Below are 25,488 nucleotides of genomic sequence, written 5' to 3'. Positions count from 1 at the left end.
ATAAGTTAAGAAACTTGCCCAAGTGTCAGAGCCCTGGTGTGACCTCCGGCGGCCTGGACTGGGAGTCCGTGTTCCTAACCACCACACTGATGTACAGGCTTCTTTACTGGCAGGGTAGTAGATGGGGCAGCGTCTACTCCACCAAGATCACTTCAGTTCCCTGTAGCCTTTACTGTGTACCCATCACCCAGGTTCTGGTTCCTAATTTCTAGGCACCAGAGGCATGATTCTGGATTCACTTTGCAAACAGCAAGAAATACCAGAAAATGTACATTCCTCTAGGGAAGGTGAAAGGTAAGAGAATATGAATGCCTGGTAATCTTGTGTTAAATAGGACAACCCTAAACATACTTTATATTCTTCATGGGTGCTATGGACTGAATATTGGTGTCCCTGCCCCCCCAAATGGATATATTAAAATCCCAACCCCCAAGCTGATGGTATTATATGTGAGACCTTTGGGAGGTGATCAGGTCATGAGGGCAGATCCTCACGAATGGAATTAGTGCCCTTATAAGAGACCCCAGAGAGCTCCCTTGCCCCTTCTTCCATGTGAGGTCACAGTGAAAAGACAGCTATCTCTGAGGAAAAGGTTCTCATCAGATAGCAAAGCTGCCAGCACCTTGATCTCTGCCTTCCCAGCCTCCAGAACTGTGAGAAATAAATTTCTGTTGTTTAGAAGCCACCTAGTCTATGGTATTCTGTTAGAGGAGACCAAACGGGCTAAGACAATGGGATTAAATTAAACCTGGAACTACAAGGCAGTCACACACTTGCTTGGCTTCTTCCCTTTCCCTAGCCTTACTCTGCCCCCTACTGTTTTCTCCTGGTACTTCCTTAATCAATCCTTGTACCTAAAACCTTGTCTTAAAGGACTGAATCTGGGAACTCAACCTAAAGCAAGTAGCATAATGGAAGAGCATTTTTGGACCACATTTTCTTGGGTTTGAATCTTGTTCTATTACTTTCATATTTATTTATTTTCCTTGAAATATATTTGACATATAACATTGTGTAAATTTAAGGCGTACAACATGCTAATTTGATACATTTATACACTGTAATATAATTGCATCAAACTTGTTAAAGACTAGATTTTAATTATTCCCACCACAAAAAAAGGAATTGATAATTACGTGACTTTCTATCTCTGTTTCCTCGTTGCTCTGCTTCTCTATCTCAGTTTCTTTATCAGAAAATCAGTGATAATGAGAGTTACTCACAAGATTACTTGAGAATCAAATGGCTGGTACATATAAAGCAACAGACACCTTGTAGGTGCTCAAAAAGTGATGTATTATTATAAATTGGGTTCTGGGTTTTTAAATACATTTTTAACACTGTGCCCACATAGATAACAAACAAAACTATGCAAATAATTTATTCACAAACACCAGTATTTCAAAATCAAATTTTAAGGCTTTATGTTATAAATATTCAATCAAAAAAATATCACCAGGGTCAAATGTTTTATTGCAAAATATGTCATCATATGAAATACAAATTTATGTGTGCCTTGTCAATTTATTTAGGATTTGAGTTTCAAATTTGTAGACATGTCTTATGAGCCGTATTTTCTTGACAGAGATCTTTTTCTGAATTACGACCACCCTCCTTTCTCCAAAAGAAACTTAGCTACATTGACACTTATGTGTGTTGATGTATAATTTTGAATATAAATGTTCCTTATCATTTTGCTCTGAAAATATTTTCTCTTAAATGCCCTCCATTCATGCACTCAACTAATCAACTAAAAAACAAAAAAAAAAACAACAAAACCCCCCCCCACACACCTATATCTACTCTACTGTTTGCTCTTTGTTAGGTGCCAAGGGGCGAAACAAAGATGCATCGTACATGAATCTGACAGTCATATGGCTCATATTCTAGAACGGTAGAGAAGCAAAGGCCAGAGAATGATTATTTTTGGTTGCCTTCCAGCACTGATTTTCCTACCAGAATCCTGAACTGTTTAACTACACCGTTGGGCTAAGAATGATTCCTACTTCCCCTGAATGGCCTAAACTCATTTATGTGATCCCATCCTTGACATGAACTTAAATTGGTCAAATCACAGGGACTTTTCCATGGTGGCTGACAGAAGAGCTGTCCTCTCCCTTCCCCAAGATGTGAAAGAGAAAGTGTTACATCAGGAATTGAGGCTGCCATTTCTCTACCATGAGGGAAAACAGCCTAAGCATGAAGACAACACAGTGGTAAAGGCCAAACTCAAAATTAAGCTGCAGCTCTTGAAACATCACAAACCACCAGACTCACAGATTTGCCTGAAAGAAATGTAAGCAACGCTCAGTTGAAATAAAAATGGGTTGGACGCTGACAGTAATTATCAATGACAATTATTTTCTTCAGTTACCCTTCATTTGTTTCTTCCCTCTCTTTAGACAAACAATGCAAACTGAGATGAGCACCCAAATCTGGATGAAGTTAGAAGCTTTGTTAATTAAGACTTCTGGAAAAAAAAAAAAAAAAGAGTTCCCCAAATATTAGCTAATGGCTGCGTCTCTGGTTCTATAACATATTTGAAAGCCGATTTTTTTTCATGAGAACACTGAATATTTAGAACATGCCAAAGCAATATGGCTCATCCCATTTCATATTTCTCATCTTCAAAATATCCTTCAAGCTACTTTCCAGTCACAGCATTCATCCTACTCTACACCTCCTACACATGCTACCTGAATTATACCAATCACATACTTATCTTCTTAAATGTCTAGGAGCTTGCTTTCTGGACCACACTCCATATCCCAGCCAAACCATCTTCACAGATTACCACTTTTCACATTGTGAATCTGAATAATATTCAATGGCTCCATACCACCCATCTGGTAGCTGATCAAGTCCACACTTATTTTTCTGACATCCAGGGTGCTCTGTCATTGGCTGCGTGTTAGTTACAGAGCCCTATATGCATGAATTTCCATCCATAAGAATCACTTCTCTTTATGCATCATGTTCATTCTTACCTCCATGATTTCATTAGCACTGTTTTCTCCACCCAATACAGTCCCCTTACTCAACTTTGCTTGCTAAAATCTTACTCATTCTTGAAAGCCCAGCTTTTGTTTTCCCTGGATTCCTTCTCTGATTATTTTGGCTCACATTTGCCTTGTTTCTCTGAACTTCTTTGGGGAGGCAATACTCTGTGGTAGCCTGAAGCCAAAGACTTGGTTTAGAAGCCAATGTCTAGAAACAATAAATGCTGGAGAGGGTGTGGAGAAAAGGGAACACTCTTGCACTGTTGGTGGGAATGTAAATTGATACAGCCACTATGGAGAACAGTATGGAGTTTCCTTAAAAAACTACAAAGAGAACTACCATACGATCCAGCAATCCCACTACTGGGCATATACCCTGAGAAAACCATAATTCAAAAAGAGTCATGTACCAAAATGGTCATTGCAGCTCTATTTACAATAGCCAGGACATGGAAGCAACCTAAGTGTCCATCAACAGATGCATGGATAAAGAAGATGTGGCACATATATACAATGGAATATTACTCAACCATAAAAGAAACAAAATTGAGTTATTTGCAGTGAGGTGGATGGACCTAGAGTTTGTCATACAGAGTGAAGTAAGTCAGAAAGAGAAAAACAAATACCGTATGCTAACCCATATAGATGGAATCTAAGAAAAAAAAAGGTCATGAAGTACCTAGGGGTAAGACGGGAATAAAGACACAGACCTACTAGAGCATGGACTTGAGGATATGGGGAGGGGGAAGGGTAAGCTGTGACAAAGTGACAGAGTGGCATGGACATATATACACTACCAAACGTAAAACAGATAGCTAGTGGGAAGCAGCCACATAGCACAGGGAGATCAGCTAGGTGGTTTGTGATCACCTAGAGGGGTGGGTTAGGGAGGGTGGGAGGGAGGGACACGCAAGAGGGAAGAGATATGGGAACATATGTATATGTATAACTGATTCACTTTGTTATAAAGCAGAAACTAACACACCATTGTAAAGCAATTATACCCCAATAAAGATGTTAAAAAAAAAAGTAAAAGAAAATGTGTCTAGCACATAATAATTCATAGTAAGAGGTTGAAAACTCTACTCAGTTCTGTATAACTTAGCACATCTATCATTTTTTCCTTATTGGATGCAATAATTTCATACATGAGTTTTTTTCTCCCTACTTGGAGTAGCAACTCATTGTCTTACCACTGGTTGACAATTCATTACATGGAGCAGACTTCTTCAAAGTCTTTATTATTTCTGTGCTTTAATTAAGAAAACAGAACATCAAGACTAGTTATTGCTAGTTATTCTCTGACATGCAATTTCTAACTTACTTGTAAGTGTGAGCTGTTCTTAAACAATGAATTGAAGTTTTAGGTAAACTTGCATTTAGATTCTGGCAATTCATGTAATCAAAAGTACATATTGTTTATATAAAATAGACATGATTTGCTGTTTCATACTGCAGAAAAGTGGTTCAGAGAACTTATCCAACAGTGCTATTAGTCAGTGCATGCTATTCAATGCAGCGATACATATATCAAAGGTATGAGTGTAACTGGATTTTTGCCAATCCTATGCAGGGTGGAGAGACACACGTGGACCAACATGTTTTATGAAGGATAAAAACTGCAGAAATGGGGGATATCTGATAGGAACATAGCTCAACATCACAGAATGACAGGGGAGACAGAACAGTGCAATAAAAATGCATGGACACTCCAACTTTATCTAAAGTGACCCATCCTCCTACTGTGGAGAAGTGGACTATAGGCTAATAGAGGAAAGAACTGGAAGCAACACTCAGCTGAGCAAAGATAAGTAAACATTAAATTACCAAAATAATGAGGAAAATATTCACATTTATGTCAAGCAAAGCACCAATTCCCTTGATATAAAAAAGCTCTGATAAACAAACAAAGACAATAGTAGAAACAGGCAAAGTTACATGAGTGAAAAGTATATAGCAAAGAGATACAAGTGGTTACAAATAGAGAAAAAGTTGTTAAAAGTCATTCATAACTACATAAATGGAAATGAAAACAACGTACTCTTTCACCTATCAGATTGGCAACATGTTAGAGTTTGTTAAAAGGCAATGTCAGAGAGTGGACTGAATGCTATATCCCCCAAAAATTCATCCATTGAAGTCCCCATCCCCAAAGTGACTATATTTGGAGAGAGAGCCTTTATGGAGGTAATTAAGGTTAAATGAGGTCATAAGTGTGGGGCCCTAATCCAATAGGATTAGTGTCTTTATAAGAAGAGACAGGAGAGTGCTCTCTTTCTCTTTCTTTCTCTCTCTGCCATGGGAGGACACAATGAGAAAAGAGCCATCTACAACTCAAGAGAAGAGGCCTCAGAGTGAAACTTACCTTGCTAGCATCTTGATCTTGGACCTCGTAGCCTCTAGAACTGTGGGAAATAAATATCTGCTGTTTAAGCCACCCTAGTCTGATATTTTGTTATGGCAGCCTGAGCAAACTAATACAGACAGGAAGTATGTAATAGCAGAAAACTGAAAATATTTAATGTTATCAATTAAATTATATTAAATTCAGACAATGGACTACTACACAGTCATAAAAGAATTAAATAGATCTGTACATACCGAAGTGAAACATTTTCCAAGAGATAGTTAAATGTAAAAAGCAAGTGTCAAAATATATAGTTTAATTCCTTTGAAGTCTAAATATAAAAACAAGAAAAAATATATATGTAAAGAGAGAGGACTTAAAATGTAAACAGAAATAGACATAAAGGTGTATGATTGCATATGTATAGGAAATTTCAGAAAAATACAAGAAAACATTAATGTTGGCTTATGAGAAGCAGAACTTGAATGGTAGAAATTAGAACTTTTTGCTTTTCATTGTATGGCCTTCTGTATCTGAGTTGTTTACACTGAAGAAATAATAATTTTATAATATATTTTAAGAATTCTGGGTTCATCACTTATTAGCTGAATGGCCCCTGACAAGGTAATTAATTGAGTCTTTTTTTCCTACCTCATAAGGTGATTGTGAGAATCACATGAGGTATTAGAAACTCCTACAACAGTGCATGGTATATACAAACATCATCAAATATTAGTTCTCATATTTCCTATCCATAATCTATCTAGGATACTTCCTTGAATGTTACATATACATCACATTTGTGTTATGCTATTACACTTGAATATATAATACAGTCCCCAAAAATGTAAAAAATGTTTATTTCCCTAATCTTGAGTCAATGCAACAATAGTCTGTTTCCTCTCATGATTTTTTAATTTAAAATTAGTTATTTACAGTAATAATTGACCAGGATGGAACAACATTCTGTTCCTCTGAAAACCCAATTATAGCATCCAAATTTTTAAGCCCTTAGAATAAAAGAGTTTTCCTCCCCAAACCTGTTGTCAAGACTTTCCAGCCCACTGGCAGATGTCACTGAGTTGGCTTCACCTCTGAACAGACACAGCTCCTGCTGGGAGGGTCCCGGCAAAGACACCGAGACCTTTCCTTGGTTCTGCATCAAACATTTTCTGTCTCCCTGGATTGTTTTTGCTTCTTGGTCTCCTTTGAAGCTACAGTTGCTGATCTGCTTTTTGTTTTTGTTGTTGTTGTGTGTGTGTTTTGTTTTTTTTTTAATGGTTTAAAGGCCTAATAATTCCATCCATGAAAGGACAGAACTCAATTACTAACAGATGATCCACATGATAAAATGCCATAGCCCCAAATTAGGGGAAAGAAAAAATTTAGTTTTTCATTTAGCTCAATACAACTTACATGTAAAAATAACTGATTTAATTCTGCATATTTTAAAACTAACTCTTCAAGACTTGTTTCCACATCCTGAAACTTTTACTACCTGTGTTTATATATAATTTATCATAATAATTTTGGCACATTTAAGTAAAGTGTATTATTTTAGCACTGATTCATCATAATTTAAGGATTGTTTTTCCTGGAGAAATTTAATAGATGGGCTAACTTTTTTTTTTCCTCTAGGAGTACGGAAATAATCATTACATGGCATTTTTTATTCCTTCATGCATAGTTTAAAGATTAGATGTAATTGTAAGCAATACAAATGAATAACACTGCCTCATGCAGAATTCTATGTTGGCTTTTATCCAGTGGTGTAGAATTCACTACCCTTTAAATTTAAATTAAATTTAAGTTTAAGGCATAGTCTATGTTTTTATCCTGTAATGAAAGTAGGAGAAACTGATGTTAAGTATTTTTCTCTAAGATACGAAATAATGTCGCTTTAGAGCTGGTAGTAAATGCAGGTTTCCAAATCATAATTCACTTCATTGAATTTTGGCCCTTTCTATGAAGTGTCTACAAGTAACAGAGCAGAACTGTTCAGTTCAGCCCAGAAATTAGATACATAATCCACAGTGCCACACATTCAAAGTTCACTTGTTTCAGGGATAAGAGATACTTTACTGAACATTGTTTATAATTCACCATCACTAACTTGAATTTAGATTTGAGTCATTCATCCAACAAGCATTCATTAAGCACCACTGTCAGGAACTGTACCCAGAACTGAAGGTCTAAGGATGAGCATGGCACAACTGTCCTGGGGCTTAACTTCTAAGGTTAGGTAAAAAGATGCATCCCATAGGAAATATATAGGTGCTATAGCATCAGTAATAGCTATCAATTGTATTTATGTGTACCAAGCACATTACACATACTACCACATTTAATTTCATTTCATCTTCATACCATCCAGAGACAGGTATTATTGCCTCATTTTATAGACAAGGAAATTGAGGCACAGTTAAGTCAATGGAACAAACTCACAGAGCTGCTGAGTAGCAGGCTTGAATTTGCACCCGGGGCTGACTAGCTTAAGTCCCATTCTCTGCGGGACAGTTCTTGTCTCCCTTTCTTATCCACACAGACTGCAGTGGGGATCTGAAGGGGGAGCTATGGTTAGAAAAAGAATTGGAATAAGGCTCAGAAATAATTTTGTACTTTAACACTACAGTACTGTTTCAAAGAGTCATTTGATTTTATTTATGGAACTTTGCCCTCTGGTTGGAAAAGGGATGATAAAAATAATAAAAAAGAAGGTGATCTCACAGAATTTGTGACTAGCCATTACTACAATTAAGAAATACATATGGGGACTTCCCTGGAGGTCCAGTGGTTGAGACTCCGTGCTTCCACTGCAGGGGCACGGGTTCCATCCCTGGTCAGGGAACTAAGATCCCGCATGCCATGCGGTCCAAAAATTTTTTTTTAATTTTTAAATAAAAAATTTTTTTAAAGATTAAAAGAAATACGTACGTATAGTCTTTACATTTCAGGAAAATTAAACAAATACCAGCGAATGGCTTTTATAATTCTGGCTCCCCTCTTTGTTTCTTTCTTATTCTCTACATGTTTAAACATGAGGCCTCCATAAAAAGAAGTCCTCATTTATAGGGCAATTCCATGAAAAGGGGAAAACAACAAAACGAAGAGTGTCTCACTCAGGCTACGGCTGAGTTAACACTGCTCTTCTGTGGGTGAACCTCCACTCTAGATGGATAACCCCTCCTCCACGAAGCCTTTGCTTAGCTTAGTAAACAGGATCACACTGAATTCACCTTTTCAAAGCCCTTCAGTCTCCTGCTGCCTTCTAGCTATTTGAATAAATAAGTCTTCTCCTCTAGATGTAGGATTCTGGAAAGCAAAGCAAGTATCGCATTAATCTCTTAAGTTATTTGCTTGTTTCTGATTTTAAAAAGTTTATACCTATAGAAAATAACATCGTTTATAATAGCAACCACCCAGAATTAATTAGCATATTGTCCTTTTTACCTTGTTGCTCCTCTTTGCCCCCATTAAATCCAGCACATTTCTCTCTTCTCACCAGGCACTCAATGGTGACCTGAATGGCAAACTCAGGCATTCAGAGTCTCAAGGAATAACTCACGGGTCATTAGTCTTAACAGGTCTGATCTTCTTTTTCCTAAACATGGTCTCCATCTTCTTTAAATTAAATCTCAAATAACTTTTGCAATCAATACTTTTTATCAGAGCTTAAATATTCTTAGGTCTGCTGTTATAGTAATTACACAAAAAATGGTTCTATTTATGAGAGAAACATAAAAAGCATGGGTGATTTATTCCATATTCTTCTCAATCAGATAAAAGCCACACTCAGTCTAAACTTCATTATTCACAACCTTCATAGGTATTCATATTACGAGAGAAATGTGCAGTTTCAGAAATGTGGCCAATCTCCTTTCTTGGCAGTTGAAAGGCGAAACCTAAAAATGATCTGATAAATCGAGTTATGATAATGGTTCCAAGAAAGAACTCGTCATCTTCTCTTCCCCATGAACCATCTCTTCCTTTGGATTTTTATTAAAGTCTTAACCCCTAATATCAAGTGAGCTGCCAAGTGTTTCAACTTCCACCCCTACAACAACACTTGTGTGTATTCTCTCCTTATTTCCCAAGCCACTCCCAGTGGAGGCTGTCTTTTTCCTCTCACGTATACTTGTCCTAGATTAGAGGCTAAACTCCTACCTCTAATCTTCTGTATTCTAAAATCTCAACAACAAATCATGCCATTCCTCTAGTCAGAATGCAATAGTTCCGCTTTGCCTCAAGAGAAACTCACTTTTCAACCTCCTACCCATGCCCCATAGGATCATGTCACAAGACCCTCAAACATTACTAGGAAGATCTGTTCTCTGCGCCTGTGGTCATGGCATTCCAGCCTCCTCAATCCCGAATCTGGCAAAACTGAAATGTATCCATCACAGCTTGAGCTTTCAGTAGGATAGCTAGCTGTTTTAAACACCCCTCAGTTGGAAAACTTCTGGATTCTCAAAACTTAAACATACCTTCAAATGTACTGATAAGCTCGGTAAGAAATTAAGGGAAATTTCTCAAAGGTAAATTTATATGTATGTATGTTTGAAATCAAAGTAGGACCCTCATATTGGAATTAAAGGCTTATAAGAAGAAACACCAGAGAGTTTGCTTTCTCTCTTTCTTTCTTCCTGTGCTTGCACAAAGAAGAGGTATATGGGCACACAGTGAGATGGCAGCTGCCTACAAGCGAAAAGAAGAAGTCTGGGAATGAAACCCACATTACTGGCACCTTGATCTTGGATTTCCTAGCCTCCAGAGCTATGAGAAATAAATTTCTGTTGTTTATCAGTTTTCTATCACACATCTATATGAATAGCTTAAAATTAAAGGGTTGGCAAGATGTGAAGTAACTGGAATTCTAATACACTGCTGATGGGAATATAAAATGGTACCACTATCTTGAAAAGCTATTTGGCTACTTCCTAAATAATTAAACATACACACCATGTAGTCCAGCTATTCCACTACTAGATATGTATCCAAGAGTAATAAAAACATATGTCCATACGAAGACTTGTAAAAGAGTGTTCGTAGTAGCTTTATATGTGATAGCTAATCCCAGTGTGGTTTTAATTTGCACTTCCTTAATGAGTAACAATGTTGAGCAGTGTCTCAAGACACTGGACATCAATTATACCTCAGCAAACCTGTTAAAAATCACACCATACAACACCGCTATACTCCCTCTAGAATGGCTAAAAATGGAAAGCACTGGTAATATCAAGTATTTACAAGGATACAAAGCAGCTAGAACCATTGCACACTTTGAAAAACTGTCCTGTATCTAGGTTGAAACTGTATTCTTGGGGCAAGAGTAATGGTATGCCAATCCCAAGGGCAGACATCAAATGGCCTTATAGTTTCTACCTTCTTGTTTGGAACATTGCCACCATCTTTGAACAAGCTCAATCTAGACGTCTGGAGAACATGCTACTATAAAGGAGAGCCCACTTCCCAGCTGAGGACGCCTAGACCAGCCTACAAAGAGCTGACTCCCAACCACATGTGACAGCCCAGCCACCATTAAAGAACCGCCTACACAACCCAAGCTGGTTACAGACTTATGAGTAAGCAAAGCAATAAACAGAAGAACACCTGCCAGCTGATCTGTAAACCATAATAAATGTGTATTTATTTAAAGCCTTTGAATTTCGGGGTGGTTTGGGACACAGCAATAGCTTACTGAGACAAACAAATAAAAAATCTGGAATGTACAGACAAACGCTGTATCACACAAAGATGAAAATGAACACATGATTTTCTACACGCAAAAGTGTGGCTACTCACACAGCATGTTGAGGAAAAGAAGGCAGACACAAAAGAGTCTGAATATCTGATTCTCTCTGCATGAAGTTCAAAACAGGCAAAGTTAATAAACAATGACTGAAGTCAGAATAGTGGTTATGTCTGGAGAGAAACAGTACCTGGAAGGGATCTCAAGGGCCACTTCCAGGGGAGTGGTCATGTTCTGATTTCTGGATCTTGACTCTGATTCCATGAGTCAGTTCACCTTCTGAAAATCCAGTGAGTCATATACTAGTGTTTGTACACTTTTATATATCTAATTCATTAAAAGGATTTTTAAAAAAGGAATCAGTAAGGAATTGAACAGCAAATTCACCAAAGAGGTAATATAAATAAAAAGAGCATCAGTCTCTCACTGAAAAAAGCAAGTTAAAGCACTCATAAATACTAGTTTTCATCCATTAGTAGGCAATGAACTTAAAAGACTGAAATATATTCAGTACTTGAGAGGGAATGAGGAAATATCGGCACATTGCTAGTGTGAAAACTTTAGAAAGTAATCTAATGAAAAAATTAAAATTTGTAATGCAGATAACCTTTACTCCAGGTTAAAGTTTATGCATCTATAAACTCATTTATTTAATCTATAAACTAATCTATAAAGTAGTTAAAATCTATAACTATTTAATCTATAAACTATTTAATATACAAACTCATTCATTTATGAATCTACCTATAGAAATGAAATCACTAATACATAAGCATATACTTACAAGAATATTTATTGAAGCACTGTTCATAGCAGCAAAAAAAATTTTAATCACCTTGAATGCACATCAATTGTGGATTGCTGCAAGAATTGTGGTTTATACGTAATAGGGAACTTAATTATATAAATATTAAAGTGTATGTATTATTATAGTTTGACCTGCAGTGATTAAGGGTGGTAATTTGAAAAAGAAAATTTCAAAGTAATATATATATATATGTATAGTGATCCTACTTATGTTTCAAAAAAGAAGGGATATTAACTCAATAAAACCCTATATAATTCTGTAATTTTTTCCTTGAGCATAAAGTTACAGAAATTAACAAATAAGTCTGTTAACATTGGTTACCCCAGAGAAGTGGAATTTGCAAGAAGGGGGACACCGCTATTGTTTCTTTTATACAGTTCACTTTTTTCTTGTTGTAACAAGTTTTCATTACATTGCAAATGAAATATGTACACACGTTAGAAAATACTTTTTAAAAAAACTCCCAGTATTTAAATTAAAAATAAGAACATCTAGTCACTTCATTAAATGCAGTTTTCAAATTTTATATCCAATCAGCACAGGTAGACACAAACATTATACAAAATAGACCCCAAAAAAGAAAACTAAAGCATTCTCTTGAGAAACAGTGCACAGAACAAACTCCTTAATCTTTCAACTAATGAGGGATAAAATTTCAACAGTTGTGATCTCTTTTCAAGATTGTTAAAGGCCAGCCAGGAGGACATCATATCATATACAAATTTCATATGATTATTAATTCAAGCTGAAGAAGAAATAAAGTAGTCTTTAAAATATCTTTTAGCACTTGGAACAAATACACTTTGAAATAAAGTGACCAACCCAAAACTCCATTGGAATTATTTGCTATATGAGTGGAAAATATTACTCAGAGTACTGACATTTCCTGTTTATCATTTAAAAAAAGAACTTAGTTCTCTAACCTTGTAAATCTAATTCAGTTGTGAATCCTACAACTTCTTGCAATGAGAGCTTGCCTTACATAACAAATAAGATACGTTTGGCAGGCTAGTTCTTAGAGGAACCAAGCTTTATCTAAAAAGTGAATATAGAAACAAAAAGCAAAGATAGTAGAAAGAGTGAACGGCAAATTATAAAGAGCTAATATACCATATGAAATCCAGTTGGATATAAATATATTTCAATGTTTCCCTCTTTTTAATGTCTCAGAAAAGTCAATGAAATCAAAGTGAGTTTCACAACTGCTCTAAATTACTGGATAGTTACATTTAAGTAATTTAGAGCTTTTCCAAAAGCTCTAAAAATTCTTTCATTAGCGATTATTAAAAGATGACCGAGTAGAAAGGGATATAACTCTTGGGTATATTTTTTACCTTAAAATTGTTTTGTATTTCATATACTGAAGACACAAATAAATAACAGCAATTTGGGATTTATGACCTAAATTTGAATCACAGTTTCAATTAATTAATTGGATGAGGAAGGCAGTTTTGTTTTTCATGAGACTTCATTTTCTGCAACCATGAAATAAATGATGACAAAAGCAAACAGAAGGTTTAAAGTGTCAGAGTAAAATATAAGTATATCATATGCCTTTAGAGCAGATGCTCTACAAGCATTTTCAAATAATTAATCTGTGAATAGGTAGTGTCTCCATTTTGCCAATGAGGAAAGTGACATCCAGAGATGTTTAAGTTACCCAAGGTCACACAAGTGGCAAATGGGAGAGCCAGGATTTGAAACCAGCTCTAAGTGACCATGAAAACAAGGTCCTCGATACTTAGGTTCATATAAGTTCAATAAATTGGGTAAGCTCCCACTGCTAGACTATAGGAATATGTTTTATAATATTAAATCCTCTGTGACATTCGGAAAGTCATTTAATTTTTCTGAGCCTCAGTTTCCTCATCTGCAAAATGACATAAGTAGTAAGTAAAGCACAGTGCCTGGTAGCTAAAGAACAATCAACAAACATTTGTTTTTGAAAACTCAATATTCTTAAAGCACTTTCAGAGTAATCTTGAGAAGACAGGAATTATTACTTCCATTTTGCAGATGGGTATATACTGATACCAAGATCATAAAAGGTAAGAGGGGCATATTCAATAACAGACCATGGTATTTACTGCTGTGATGAAACTGTGTTCAGTTTCCATTCAAAAGGACTAATTTGCCTTGAAGTCATGAAGTTAAAATCGGCTATTATGGAGAAAATATCCAATTTCATTAATAAAGATAAATTTGGAAAGTCTATGGAATATTTTAATAATTATGAGAAACATTCATCTTTGGAGGGTGGTTTTAAAGAAATATTTTTTCAAAGCTCAGGCAATAAATATAAACTATCTCTTGAGATCTTCTAGGTCCATGATTCAACAAAATGAACAGCTAAGTGATACAAATCTCTTGTATAAAGAAGCCCACACACATTACATACTTGTAAACTACTGAGAGAACTCGACTGATGTTGACAATGTGAATGGATGTCCAACAAACTCAATAGTCAAGTCACCCTACAGTGACTGGAGCTCTAGGGAAGACCTCTCACTTCCATAAGAACTGAAAGGCCATCACTCTCTTCTGAGGAACTGTCTGCAGCTTTTCTTTAAAGAACTAAAGGGTTATATGCATATGTATGCAATTAAGAGGTAGCCTTGGTTTCTATTTTAGAGTGTATGATGCAACTTGCCAGAGTTCTAACATTAAGTAAAACTATAAGTTCATGACTGGGGATAAAACTACACAATGGTATCATTCAAGATAAAATCAGTGACCCCATTTAGGTAGTGAAGGCCACAGTCTACAGTCCCTTTCAATATTTGACACTAGGGGCTTTGGCGTAGTATGCCCAAGGCATTCTCTGATCAAAAAATGCAGTTACCCTGACAACAAGTAACTGCAGGGATTCTGCATTCTGATCTGACATGACTATGAATTTAAAGTTCAGCCAGCCGCTGCTGGTTAGCTCTAGCACAGGCAGATGTTGGCCGGAGCATCAAGGATTCTTTGAGACATTTCTTCCTCAGGGAAAAGTATATGAACAGGTGAATTATCAGCCATGAGTAAGTTATGTAACTTCTCTAGGCTTCAGTTTCCTAAAATGAGGATAATACTACTACCTACTTTCCTAGAGTTTTTTTATGAGGATTGATGACTCAGAATGTACAGTGTTCTCAGTAAATGTTGTCTTTCATCTCGTTTTATGTTGGCGCGGAAGCACATAAACAGGGAGGTTGCCTCCTGGTCATCCTCACCACACCTGGATCCTTACCTAAGATCCATCTGGTTGTACTTTCCCCCAAATGATTCTTTCCATACAGCATGGGACTGTGCCCAAAACTTTACTGCTCTCTCCCTTCTTTTTGCCTCAGCTGCCTGTACTTTGTAGTTTGACACCATGTTCGCTTGCCGGCTCTGCAGTTTCTCTGTTATGCGTGTGTGCATCTCTTCTCCCCATCTAGATTGGAAGGTCATTGGGGTGAAAGGTTATGTCTTATATTGCCTTGTATCTGACAAAAGACATAGAATTTTCTGAAGTGGACACTCATTAGACACTCATTGATTCTTCTTTGCGATTTAGAGGATAGTATGAAGGTATATTTCTAGCTGGTTAAGCATATTGTGTATTAAGTACACGTCTGATTTCTGAAACATATCACAAAGTGGCTCTCCTACATCCTCAGGACTTCTCACGCCAAGCTAAAAGGCTGAAAGGCTCTAGCTCTTATGTACTCAACAACAGTTATTTACATGGTCTGACCATTAATCAATATTTAAGATTCCACATAGAGCAATTCAGTGGGATTTCAGTGATGAAAAGATGTCTCTTTGTTGGTAATGGAATGCATTCAAAAGTCAGGAAGGTGGTCTTCCGTATACAGTTTCTAAAATGGATCCGTTACATTATAAGCATTAATGTATAGAGTTAACTTCAAGGTGTACATTTCCCTAGAACATAAGTCTTTTTTCCTTCGTAGAAGTATCCCATATATCTGAATTAGTTCATGTTGAAATTTTATAATGAATGTCAGCTGTGGCTCCAGGAAACAGCTGGTGTTTTCGCCTCTCCACTTCCACAAAAAATGTGCACTGCATCAGGAATAAACTATCTTAAAACCATAAATTGCTCAAATCTTCATGTGCAGACAACTAACAGTGCGTTTCAAAAGTAGATGTTTGACGTGTGTTCAATTTTTACAACATTTGTTGAATAAGACAGTGTATTACTATGAAAATATGCACCGATGCTATGCAATATGAAGAGCATTTTACTAGGTACTATAAAATATAATTTAAGTATGGTCTCCTGGGAAATTTTAATATATATAAAACAGTGATTCTCAACCACAGAGTTCATATCAAGATCACTTAAGGAACTTTTCCAAATGACAGCAACAACTACCACTAACATAAGGGCCTGAACTTCATCCTAAAGATTCTATCCACATGGTTCTAATGTGTACCCTAGGTTAGGAGTCAAGAAAGATATAATTATTCAATGAAGCAAGACTCAGCCATAACTTTTTTGATCTGTGAATGTAATATTCTTCTTCATAAAATAGATATATTTTAAAACTCTTAGGTATAATCTGAATTTTTGATGTAGAAATACATTCATTTTTAAATGCACTGAGAGGCTTGATATTTTAAAGAACACAACCGTGCAGCCTTATAAACTTGAATAGTAAATAACTGATTTATTTAAACTAAGTTTCTACCACATATATACTTTTCTCTACTAATTACTAAAAGCTCCATTCATAAAAACTATAAGAAATTTCAGTGTTGCATTAAAAAGGAAATAATGGATGTCATCCTGTTTTGAAAAGTATAGAATTTTTTACCTTGAAAATAGACATCAAAATAAAATTGGCATGTTATATCCCATGAGAACACACACACACACACACACACACACACAAATTATCTTCATTCCTTTTATAATTTTTAGTATAACTTTTTATTACAGTTTATTTTATATATTGTATGAATGTGTCGATTTATTTTATACATTTCCAGTTTTTTCAATTTCAATATTTCACTAAAGTCTTAGAATTTTAAGGGTTAAAGATCACTTAGAACAACCTCTTGGTTATACAGATTTATAGTCTTTGAACTGTGTTTTTAACATGAATTCAATCTCTTGAGAAGCACTGTGGTGCAGCCACATGAATGATCAGCCGACCAATGGTTACCGCAGGATTAGAACCCACACTCAGTCTGGTTCTTAGGCCACTCGGAGATATCAACACTTCAAGACCTCTCTCCAACAACATGGCTCTTCTCGTTTTTAGGGTACTTTTCTCTAGGCACTTTGCCATACATTTAACTTCCAAATGGAAATGTTAGTATTTTTTCTCACATTGCCAGTGAAGGGCAATAAAATAGGTCATTGCCATTATTTTCACTTAACTCCAAAGAGGACTGTAACTCAGCTTATAGAGAAGGCTACGGGCTTGTTTCCAATGATCCTTATGCTACAAGACATGCCCAATCAGATTAGCAAGCTACCTTCTTTCCACTGAAGTTCCTGTCTCCCTAACATCATCTCTGAGATCTAACGTTCCGTGCCCTTTTGTATCCATATGCATAATCTTTCACCTAATCAGCCTAAATCGAATTGTATTTAAATGACTTCCTAAATCACAAATGAAACTTTATAGGTGTCATCTCTTGTTCGTGAGCATTTCCAATGCCCAAGAGTGAAAACAGTAGGCCTCTGTGTACTCAAATGCCATCCAACCAGGTCTAAGTCAGTTCCCAGGATCTTTATACTGATATTTCTGGAAGGTTCCAGTGGGATCTGCTCATGTAGCCCTCTGTCTATGCACTGATGCTATAGGACATAAAAGTAGCCTGGGTACTGAGTAACTTATTCACATTATGTTTCCTTGATATATATCACCTAGAAAAATCCTAAGTCCTGGACTAGTAGTATTGTAGAGAGAAAGATCCACTAGTTTTGCTATGAAGATCTCTGTTCAATCTTGGCTCTGCTTCACAGAATTTGTGCAATGTTAAGCAAGTTACTTATGCCTGCCATGCCTCACTGCATTCATCTGGAAAGTGGTGGTAATTCAACTTACCTCAAGGGAGGCTGTGAAAAATTCAACAAGATAATGTATTTAAAGTAGCAAAAACATAGGTAAGTATTTTGCTTACATACTTACCTTTATGTAAGTAAAAGTCATTCATATCTTAATATTACCATACTTCTTAATCCTATAGTGCCATCAACATCTAGAATCCAACCTAAACATCTTAGTACTCTTTCAGTAGAAGTGCTGTTAATTATTTACCAATTTTTATAGCCAATAATTATCAACAGATGGGCTAATGCTTTTCAATTTTGTCATCCAACCTTTTGAACTACTTAAAAAAAAATAGATGTACTAGACTGGGGGCAGAGTTGGGTGGTAGAAGAGCAACAAAGAAGAATAACTATCTTTTAATGTCGGCTGAAGATTACTTAAGGCCATAGAGTGGAAGGCTAATGGGTGACCTAAGAATGTGAAAGAATATTTCCCAGAGGTTAGTCACCAGCTGGTTTTTATCCTTACTTAGCCAGAACAGGAGGAAATTAGCTTAAATTTCCTTCGGTTTAGAATAATGGAAACAAGCTATGAAATCTAATTCCCAGGGAATCTTTTTGTCAAAATAAAATAGAGACTTACTGCCTACCGTGGTTTCAGTGCGGTCCTGACTTTAAGTATGAGAAAATACTAGATGAATTTATAGTCATCCATCTCTATAATCCCCATCAAGAGAAGAAAACAAGCAATTATGAGCCAATCATGCAACAGGTGTCTTCACTTGTAACCAGTTCATCTTCACTGGAAATTGTTTTCCCTACCTCACAAGGGAAGATGCACACTGAGAGTTTAGTTTGCCCAGGGTCGTCCAGCTAATGAAAAGCAGAGTTAGAACACAACCCCTACCTGTCTCTAGAGTCCATCCTGTACGCTGTGCCAACCTATAAGCCTTCCTCACCCTGGCACTCTTGATTCTATCCTTATTTTAAAAGGACATTATTCCCAAGATTTAGAGTTATTTAGTTGTTTGTTTATTTAGAGTTATTTTATTTGGATTATATCCAAGATTTAGAGGTACCTGAAAACCAATGTAAATTGGGAATATAGCTAGTACTTATTGAGCTATCTAATATATGCCAAACATATAAGAACTCTACAGATATTATCTCATTTGATAACGACAGTTACCATTTGAGATGAGTACTATTATTATCCCCATTTACAGATGGAAACCTAAGCCTCAGAATGTATGCTAAGAGAGCCTATGACCGAGGGACTGAAGGAGACTTTTAACTTCAAGAAGGAGGGCTTTTAACTTTAAGGGAGGCAGTGGGGTCCTAAGTACTGTCACCCTGGCATGCCCAGGGATAGTGAGAATGAAGTGTATCAGGAAGTCACACCACAGGGCATCCAAACCCCAGCACAGATTTCACTTTTAGTTTTCAGCAATTGAAATCATCTGGTCCAATCCATTTATCTTACAGACAAGGAATTTGAGGATCATGGTGAGGTTAAGCACTTTCTCTAGGGTCAGAAAGCTAATTAGAGACAGAGTTAGCAATAAATCACTTCCATGAAAAGACATGCTTTCAAAGTGAATTCAATTACCTCCACTTTCAAGTGGCTATTAAGAACACCCATGTAGCTCGACAATCTCCAATGTTTCCGTGAAGTCAGTATAACCCACGAGGATCTAGAAAGAACTTGGCAGTACTGAACAATCTAAGTCAGCAATTTTTTAAATGTGCTAATTTGAGTCAACTCATTATTGCTAGGGGCAGTGCTCTTACCAACTTCTCTTCTGTTCAAAGTTATAGTTTTAGCCACAGTAAATGCCCAAGTAATTTCGTCTCTTCTCTAGTAGATAAAAGCTGTACAACATTTCAGATATTCTTAGATATACTTGGACATAAGGGTAAAATTATTTTGGTATTTACAAATTTTGGATGACAAATTCCCAAAGAAGAAGATTCTTATGTTTTTACAGCATGATTTTTTTCTAGAAGGTCAAAAATCATCTGTTTTGTCAATCAGTGATGCAATCCACAGGTGCCAGTGGTCATGCATTGGTATTAAGAATTTAATAACCACATATAGTGTCGCAAAGTATTTAAAAGGAATGGAAAGTATTTTAACGTGAAGCATACTTTGAAAGCTAATTTCTTTCAACATACTAAATAGATCTATCTGAAGAGCTAAAGTTTGCCTTTAGGAAATATGGTTGAATTAGGAAAAGATAAAAGGGAAATCAGGAAACCCAAAAAAGTACTATAGAGTTGGACTGAAAATGGGTGAAAGTACAAACAACTGTTCAGTCAACAGTCAGTAACAAACACCTACTAGTCTGCCACAGAGTAAAGTGAAACACACAATGAAAGAATGAGAACTAAAGCATGGAGTCTGTGAAAATGCATCGTGATGACAAACCAAAATGCTATTTCCATCAGGGGGCAAAAGATCACATGAACGAAAATATATTTTGAAATATCATTTCAGGGAAAAAAGGAAGATACACTGACTGAGAAGAGATCATTCTAATAGTTGTCAAATCATGTAGTTTGACACTGAGAATTTCCAAGTTTTACTAAATTTAATCCTGAAGTCTTACACATTTTCAGAAATAGAAACCCACTATCACACTTGACGTGTCAGAATGTGTTAATGCTAAATTTCTCCAGTTGATGGCGTCTTTCTATTTCAAAAAGAAGAAGGAAAGAACATAATGGGGAAACTGGACGGCAGTGTTCATTTAATTTAGTATCTAAAGTCAAAGGTTCATGCCGTGTGTCTAGCATAGGAAAATCAATTTTTGAGTGACTATTTCATGGCTATACAGTACTCTGGCTTCAAGGACATTTCATGGTTATTCAGTGTCAATTGTGCTTAGATTTTCTTATTCTAGGAAACATTCCCCAAATTAAATCACTCAGATTTATGAATGCCAGCAATGGAAAAGAACAGCGGCATCTAATTTCATGGCAAGAAAGATGTTCTGTCCAGTAACAAGTATAAAGCACAGCATTTCACTTCTTGTGTAGATGGCTGAAGAGGAGAACAATGAGTGTTTTTTTCACGCAACTTCACCTTTCTCCTGAGCAGAGAGTTCTCAAGGTGGCCTTCCTAAATGAAATGAGCAACAATCTCTGTTTTATTTGGAACTCTGACTGTGTAGAAAGGGTTGGCTGTTTTGGAATCCCTCAGAAACCCAGAAACCTAACAAGATGTTTAACAGATTAGCAACTGTGTATCACTAGAGATCAACATAATTTTATTTAGTTACTTTATTTAACAAATACTATGTGCCAGGCCCTGTTCTAAATTACAAATATTAAATGCTTTTGATTCATTTAATGGTCATAACAACCCTATTAGGTGAGAACTATTATACCCATTTTTCCAGATGAGGAAACTGAAGTACAGGACAGTAAATTCTTTGCCCATGATCACACAACTAGTAAAAGTAATCCTCTCTTAAAACTCAGCAATAGTCAACCTTCTAGCATGATGTTTGTCCTTTTCTGGGCCTTCACACAAAATAGTAGTTTTCAGTGAAAAGTCATTCAGAGAGCAAAACTGAAAATAAATGGACTGATAAGAGTAGTTGAATTTATTAAGACTCTTCTGTGTTAGATACTGTACTAAGTGCTAATAAAATTTTTTTTAAACCTGCTATTTAATCTTTAGTCTAAACAATCCCATCAGGAAAGTATCATTCCCATGTAAAACTGAGTTGTATGTGATTAATAACTTTCCTGCTGTTCAGTGACTAATAGAAAGAAGGGGTTCAACCCTGGCCCATCAAAGCCTAGAACTCGCCTACTGCCTCCCTATTAGGGAGTCATCTCTTTTAAGGGGAGATGACTAAGGATGGTGATTCAACCTGGCTGTTTTTCTTTTTCCTCCTCTTTAACACAATAAGCCATCAACAACTATTGATTAAATTGATTAAGACACATCAGATTTAAACAGATGAATTAGAAGTTTAGTTCATCTATGGGGAAAATCCCCTGACACTAAAAGCTCCTCAAGAAAAATAAAAGTGTGTTAAACCAACTGACAGCCCCAGCTTCTAGCAGAGTATATCCAAGCATTACTATAAGTTGGGATAATGCTATTATATTGACTAAAGAGAGTGGAAAGAATCACTTTCTCTAAAAATTTTAAATTTGGGGTAATATCACGTATTTGGCAAAGCTCAAATAGGGTCATGCTTAAATATGAGATGGGCTGGAGGGTGGGTCTCAAGAGCGACTCACAGAGATGATCTCATATGAGAAGTGTGGTTTTAATATAATCTACCAAGAATTTTCTTTTTCACAATCTCCATAACTGTCATCTGACAACATCAACATTTTCAAGTCATAATTTTAGACATTTTTTGCAAGCATCAAAATACAAATCAATAAACTGGAGTCACAAGTAAATTGGAACGACCAATAATTTATATCATAATCCCACCCTTCCTATGGATAAAATTATTTATCTTTGTTATAATTTTAGAAATTATTTACCTTATTATTTTGTACTTTAGTAGTAAATCATTTTTATCATTATATGATTAAAATTTAAGCTGTAATTAGTATTTTGAATTTTAGTCATTTCTATTAAATGTATTCATTGATCAAATCACCAATATATTTTATTTACCTGCTTAGTTTTATAGTTATTACAACTACTAAATGTATACTAGGCAATACTATCAATGTTTAAACTTCAATTATAAACATTTGCTTTGAAATAGAGTCCAGAGAATACAACTGATTTCTCATAATACTAGTGTAATCAATATGTTCTTAAAACTCATTGCAAATGACACACAACATAATACAATATAAAAGCAATGTTCTTTTTTCTGAGAAAGCACTTTTTGTTTGTATCAGAGAAGGACTGAGGCTTTTTCATGCAGCCAATGTGTGGGATATAAAATAAGGAATAAGGAGAAGCAGTTAGCCAATGGATTTTTGAAATATAGGAGTCTTTGGTTCTATGAAAAGAAGATACACTTTTCTTAAATTATTAGAAATCATCTCTGCTAAGGAAAAGAGAATGGAAATTAGATAACTTCTTAAGGTAAATTAGAAATCTATGAATTCTACTTTAAATATTTATTAAAATTTCATTGTAAACTGCAAATTAAAACCGTTTTTGAAAGACTATCTCAAAATTTATACAACCTAAATATTTTCAATTTATTTTCCCAATAGAGCCCTCTCGTTTTTGTGTTTGTTGTTTTTTGTATATTATCCTATTTGAGTTCATTTGCGACTTAAATGTTTCATAATACTTAATGACTTAAAATATTTTAGGGATTACCAACAAGCTCAGGAATCTAGTCTATAAGTGGTATTCATGAGTAATAAGAGTTTAAAATTTTAGCTACCAACCCTCTGCCCTGCAACAACGAAAGTCTGTATAAGCCTTGCTCTCCAACCCGCCGCCCCTCCCTCAAATCCCCTCTTGTTCAGGGTAAAGAATTTTTGTCATCTTACAGATCTCCAACCACTGCAAAAAAACCCAAAGCAAAACAAAACAAAAAAAACTGCTCCAAAGCCTTTCCAGTCACTGAGATCCCTCTTGATACCTATGAAGACAGCAATGTGAACCCGAAAGTACTTAATTCCAAGCACACCCTTAGATAATAGATGCACACATATCTGAGTTTTACTATGATATGCTTGTGACGGGAAGGCTAGCTAAGACTTCTTGGATGAGGTACTAAGCAAATACCCTACATAGAGGGTCAGAACATATACTGCCATCCCTTAAGTGTAGACAACTGTTTTTATTTCATTCAACTTAATTATTAGCATTAATAAAAACAAGAATAAAAATGCATTCATGTAAGTGGTTAAGGACTTTACATCCTATCAATTAACATTTGCTGAAAAATGAATCAAGGACCTGGTTTGTGAAACATTTGTTTAACCTATAGTTTTACATTTGACCCTTAAGCCAGGTTCCAGTTAAATTTACTGCAAATGACACATAGTAATGTATGACACACAGTATGTATAAATATACCATTCTCTTTTCTGAGAAAGACTTTTCATTGGTTTAAGGGAAGGACTCAGGCACTGTATTAAGTATGTAAGAATAGAATTTGCATTCCCCTTTCACATGCAAGAAATAGAAACTAACATTGCATGGAGGTGAATTGACTCATCCACAGTCACACTGTTGGTAAGTCTTCTGATTGTAAAAATATCCTACAAATATTTAGGACTACTTATTAATTCAATAAACATTTCCTCAACCTACCCCTCTTGCTTTCTCTAAGTAGTTATGAATCATTCTGTAAACAAAAGGCAGATAGATCTGTGCCACTGGAGAAATACATTAGAAATTAACAAATTTAAATCACTTTATAGAATGTGCTCAGTGTTTCCATCTTTGCCAGAATGGTTTGAGGTTGGTAGGAAAAGTGGGACGAATAACCCTCTTTTACAGATGAGGAAATGGGGCCTGCAGCGCTACCCCAGAGTGACTTATCTGAGACCACATAGTTAAAGAGCCAACTTGCTATTTGAACCCTCATATTTCCCTCTAGATTTCAGAATCCAGAAGTTTCTCCCTTTCTCACATCCACACTACTTCATTACATAGTCTGGGGGAGGACAAAAAGTCGGCGATGTATTTTGTGTGCGCTGTTTAATTCTATCTTATTCTTTCTTGTGTCTTGGTCACGTCTCCTACAATCTCACTGTAGGTTCTTTGAAAGTATGAAACATATATTCAGCCTCCGTGGAACTGCCCAAACAATTCCTAGCACAGAGCCAAGGACTTGTAAATTTTTAAAAATACTTGTTCAGTCACTAACTAGACGCAAAAGTTTTGGGAGACCTATCCCTAGAGGAGGTGGGAGGGAATTAGATGCCACAGGCAAATTAGGCTTTATTTATTACCCCATTCTGTGTTTTACAACTCTGTAGAAATTCACTACAATTTTCTTGTTTTCCTGTTTTCAAAAATATACTGTAACAGTTATTTTTATGACAATATCCAGTATTTTCAATGAAGCAGATATTCTCAAACAATATTGGGGAATGTGAACTTCCCAGATAGAATTTATTGATACATAAATATATTATTTTAACTTGCAATTCCAAATGTTGAATTGTTGCCTACGAAATAACCAGAGGTGTACAAATGCATCCCAAAACTTTAACCTTTAAACATATAAAATTAGGAGACAAAACACAAAATACTAGCTACAATCCAAGTTTCTCACTAAATTCAGTGACTTTTAGGACAGTGTGTGGGTCAGATAAGCCAGTTCCTTGTTCTCTAGGTAACTTTTAAATAACTGAAAATCACTTCTATAAATTTGATATTATTTTTGTTTTAAGAACAACAATTTCTCCTCTGTTCATACAAACTAAGTTTAGCCTGTGAGTGAGTCGCATACCTTTACTACATGATGCTTTTCCTGGAGCATAGGAATCTTAAACATTTGGCACCAATATGTTGTACCTTTGTTTGGGATGGGGACCTGTCTTAAAAAAAAAGGAGAGGGGGACAAAAGTCACATTCTCTTGACATTCTATTAAAAACAATAATTTAAAAACCATTATGCATTTTCAATAAACCCACCC

At 35.8% G+C, this 25,488-nt stretch overlaps 1 protein-coding gene across 1 annotated transcript in view; it reads right to left on the bottom strand.

Moving 5' to 3' along the window:
- MOXD1 (monooxygenase DBH like 1) overlaps positions 1–25,488 on the bottom strand; it is an 83,242-nt gene that overhangs the window by 30,408 nt on the left and 27,346 nt on the right. Inside the window, exon 5 of the mRNA XM_024759011.1 lies at positions 25,302–25,385. Within this exon, the coding sequence (XP_024614779.1) occupies positions 25,302–25,385 (84 nt within the window). The remainder of the gene's footprint in view (positions 1–25,301; positions 25,386–25,488) is intronic.

The sequence above is a fragment of the Neophocaena asiaeorientalis genome, unplaced genomic scaffold (assembly GCF_003031525.2).
Source record: "Neophocaena asiaeorientalis asiaeorientalis breed wild unplaced genomic scaffold, Neophocaena_asiaeorientalis_V1.1 scaffold5, whole genome shotgun sequence".
Taxonomy (NCBI): Eukaryota; Metazoa; Chordata; class Mammalia; order Artiodactyla; family Phocoenidae; genus Neophocaena; species Neophocaena asiaeorientalis.
This window is presented reverse-complemented; position numbering and strand designations above follow the sequence as displayed.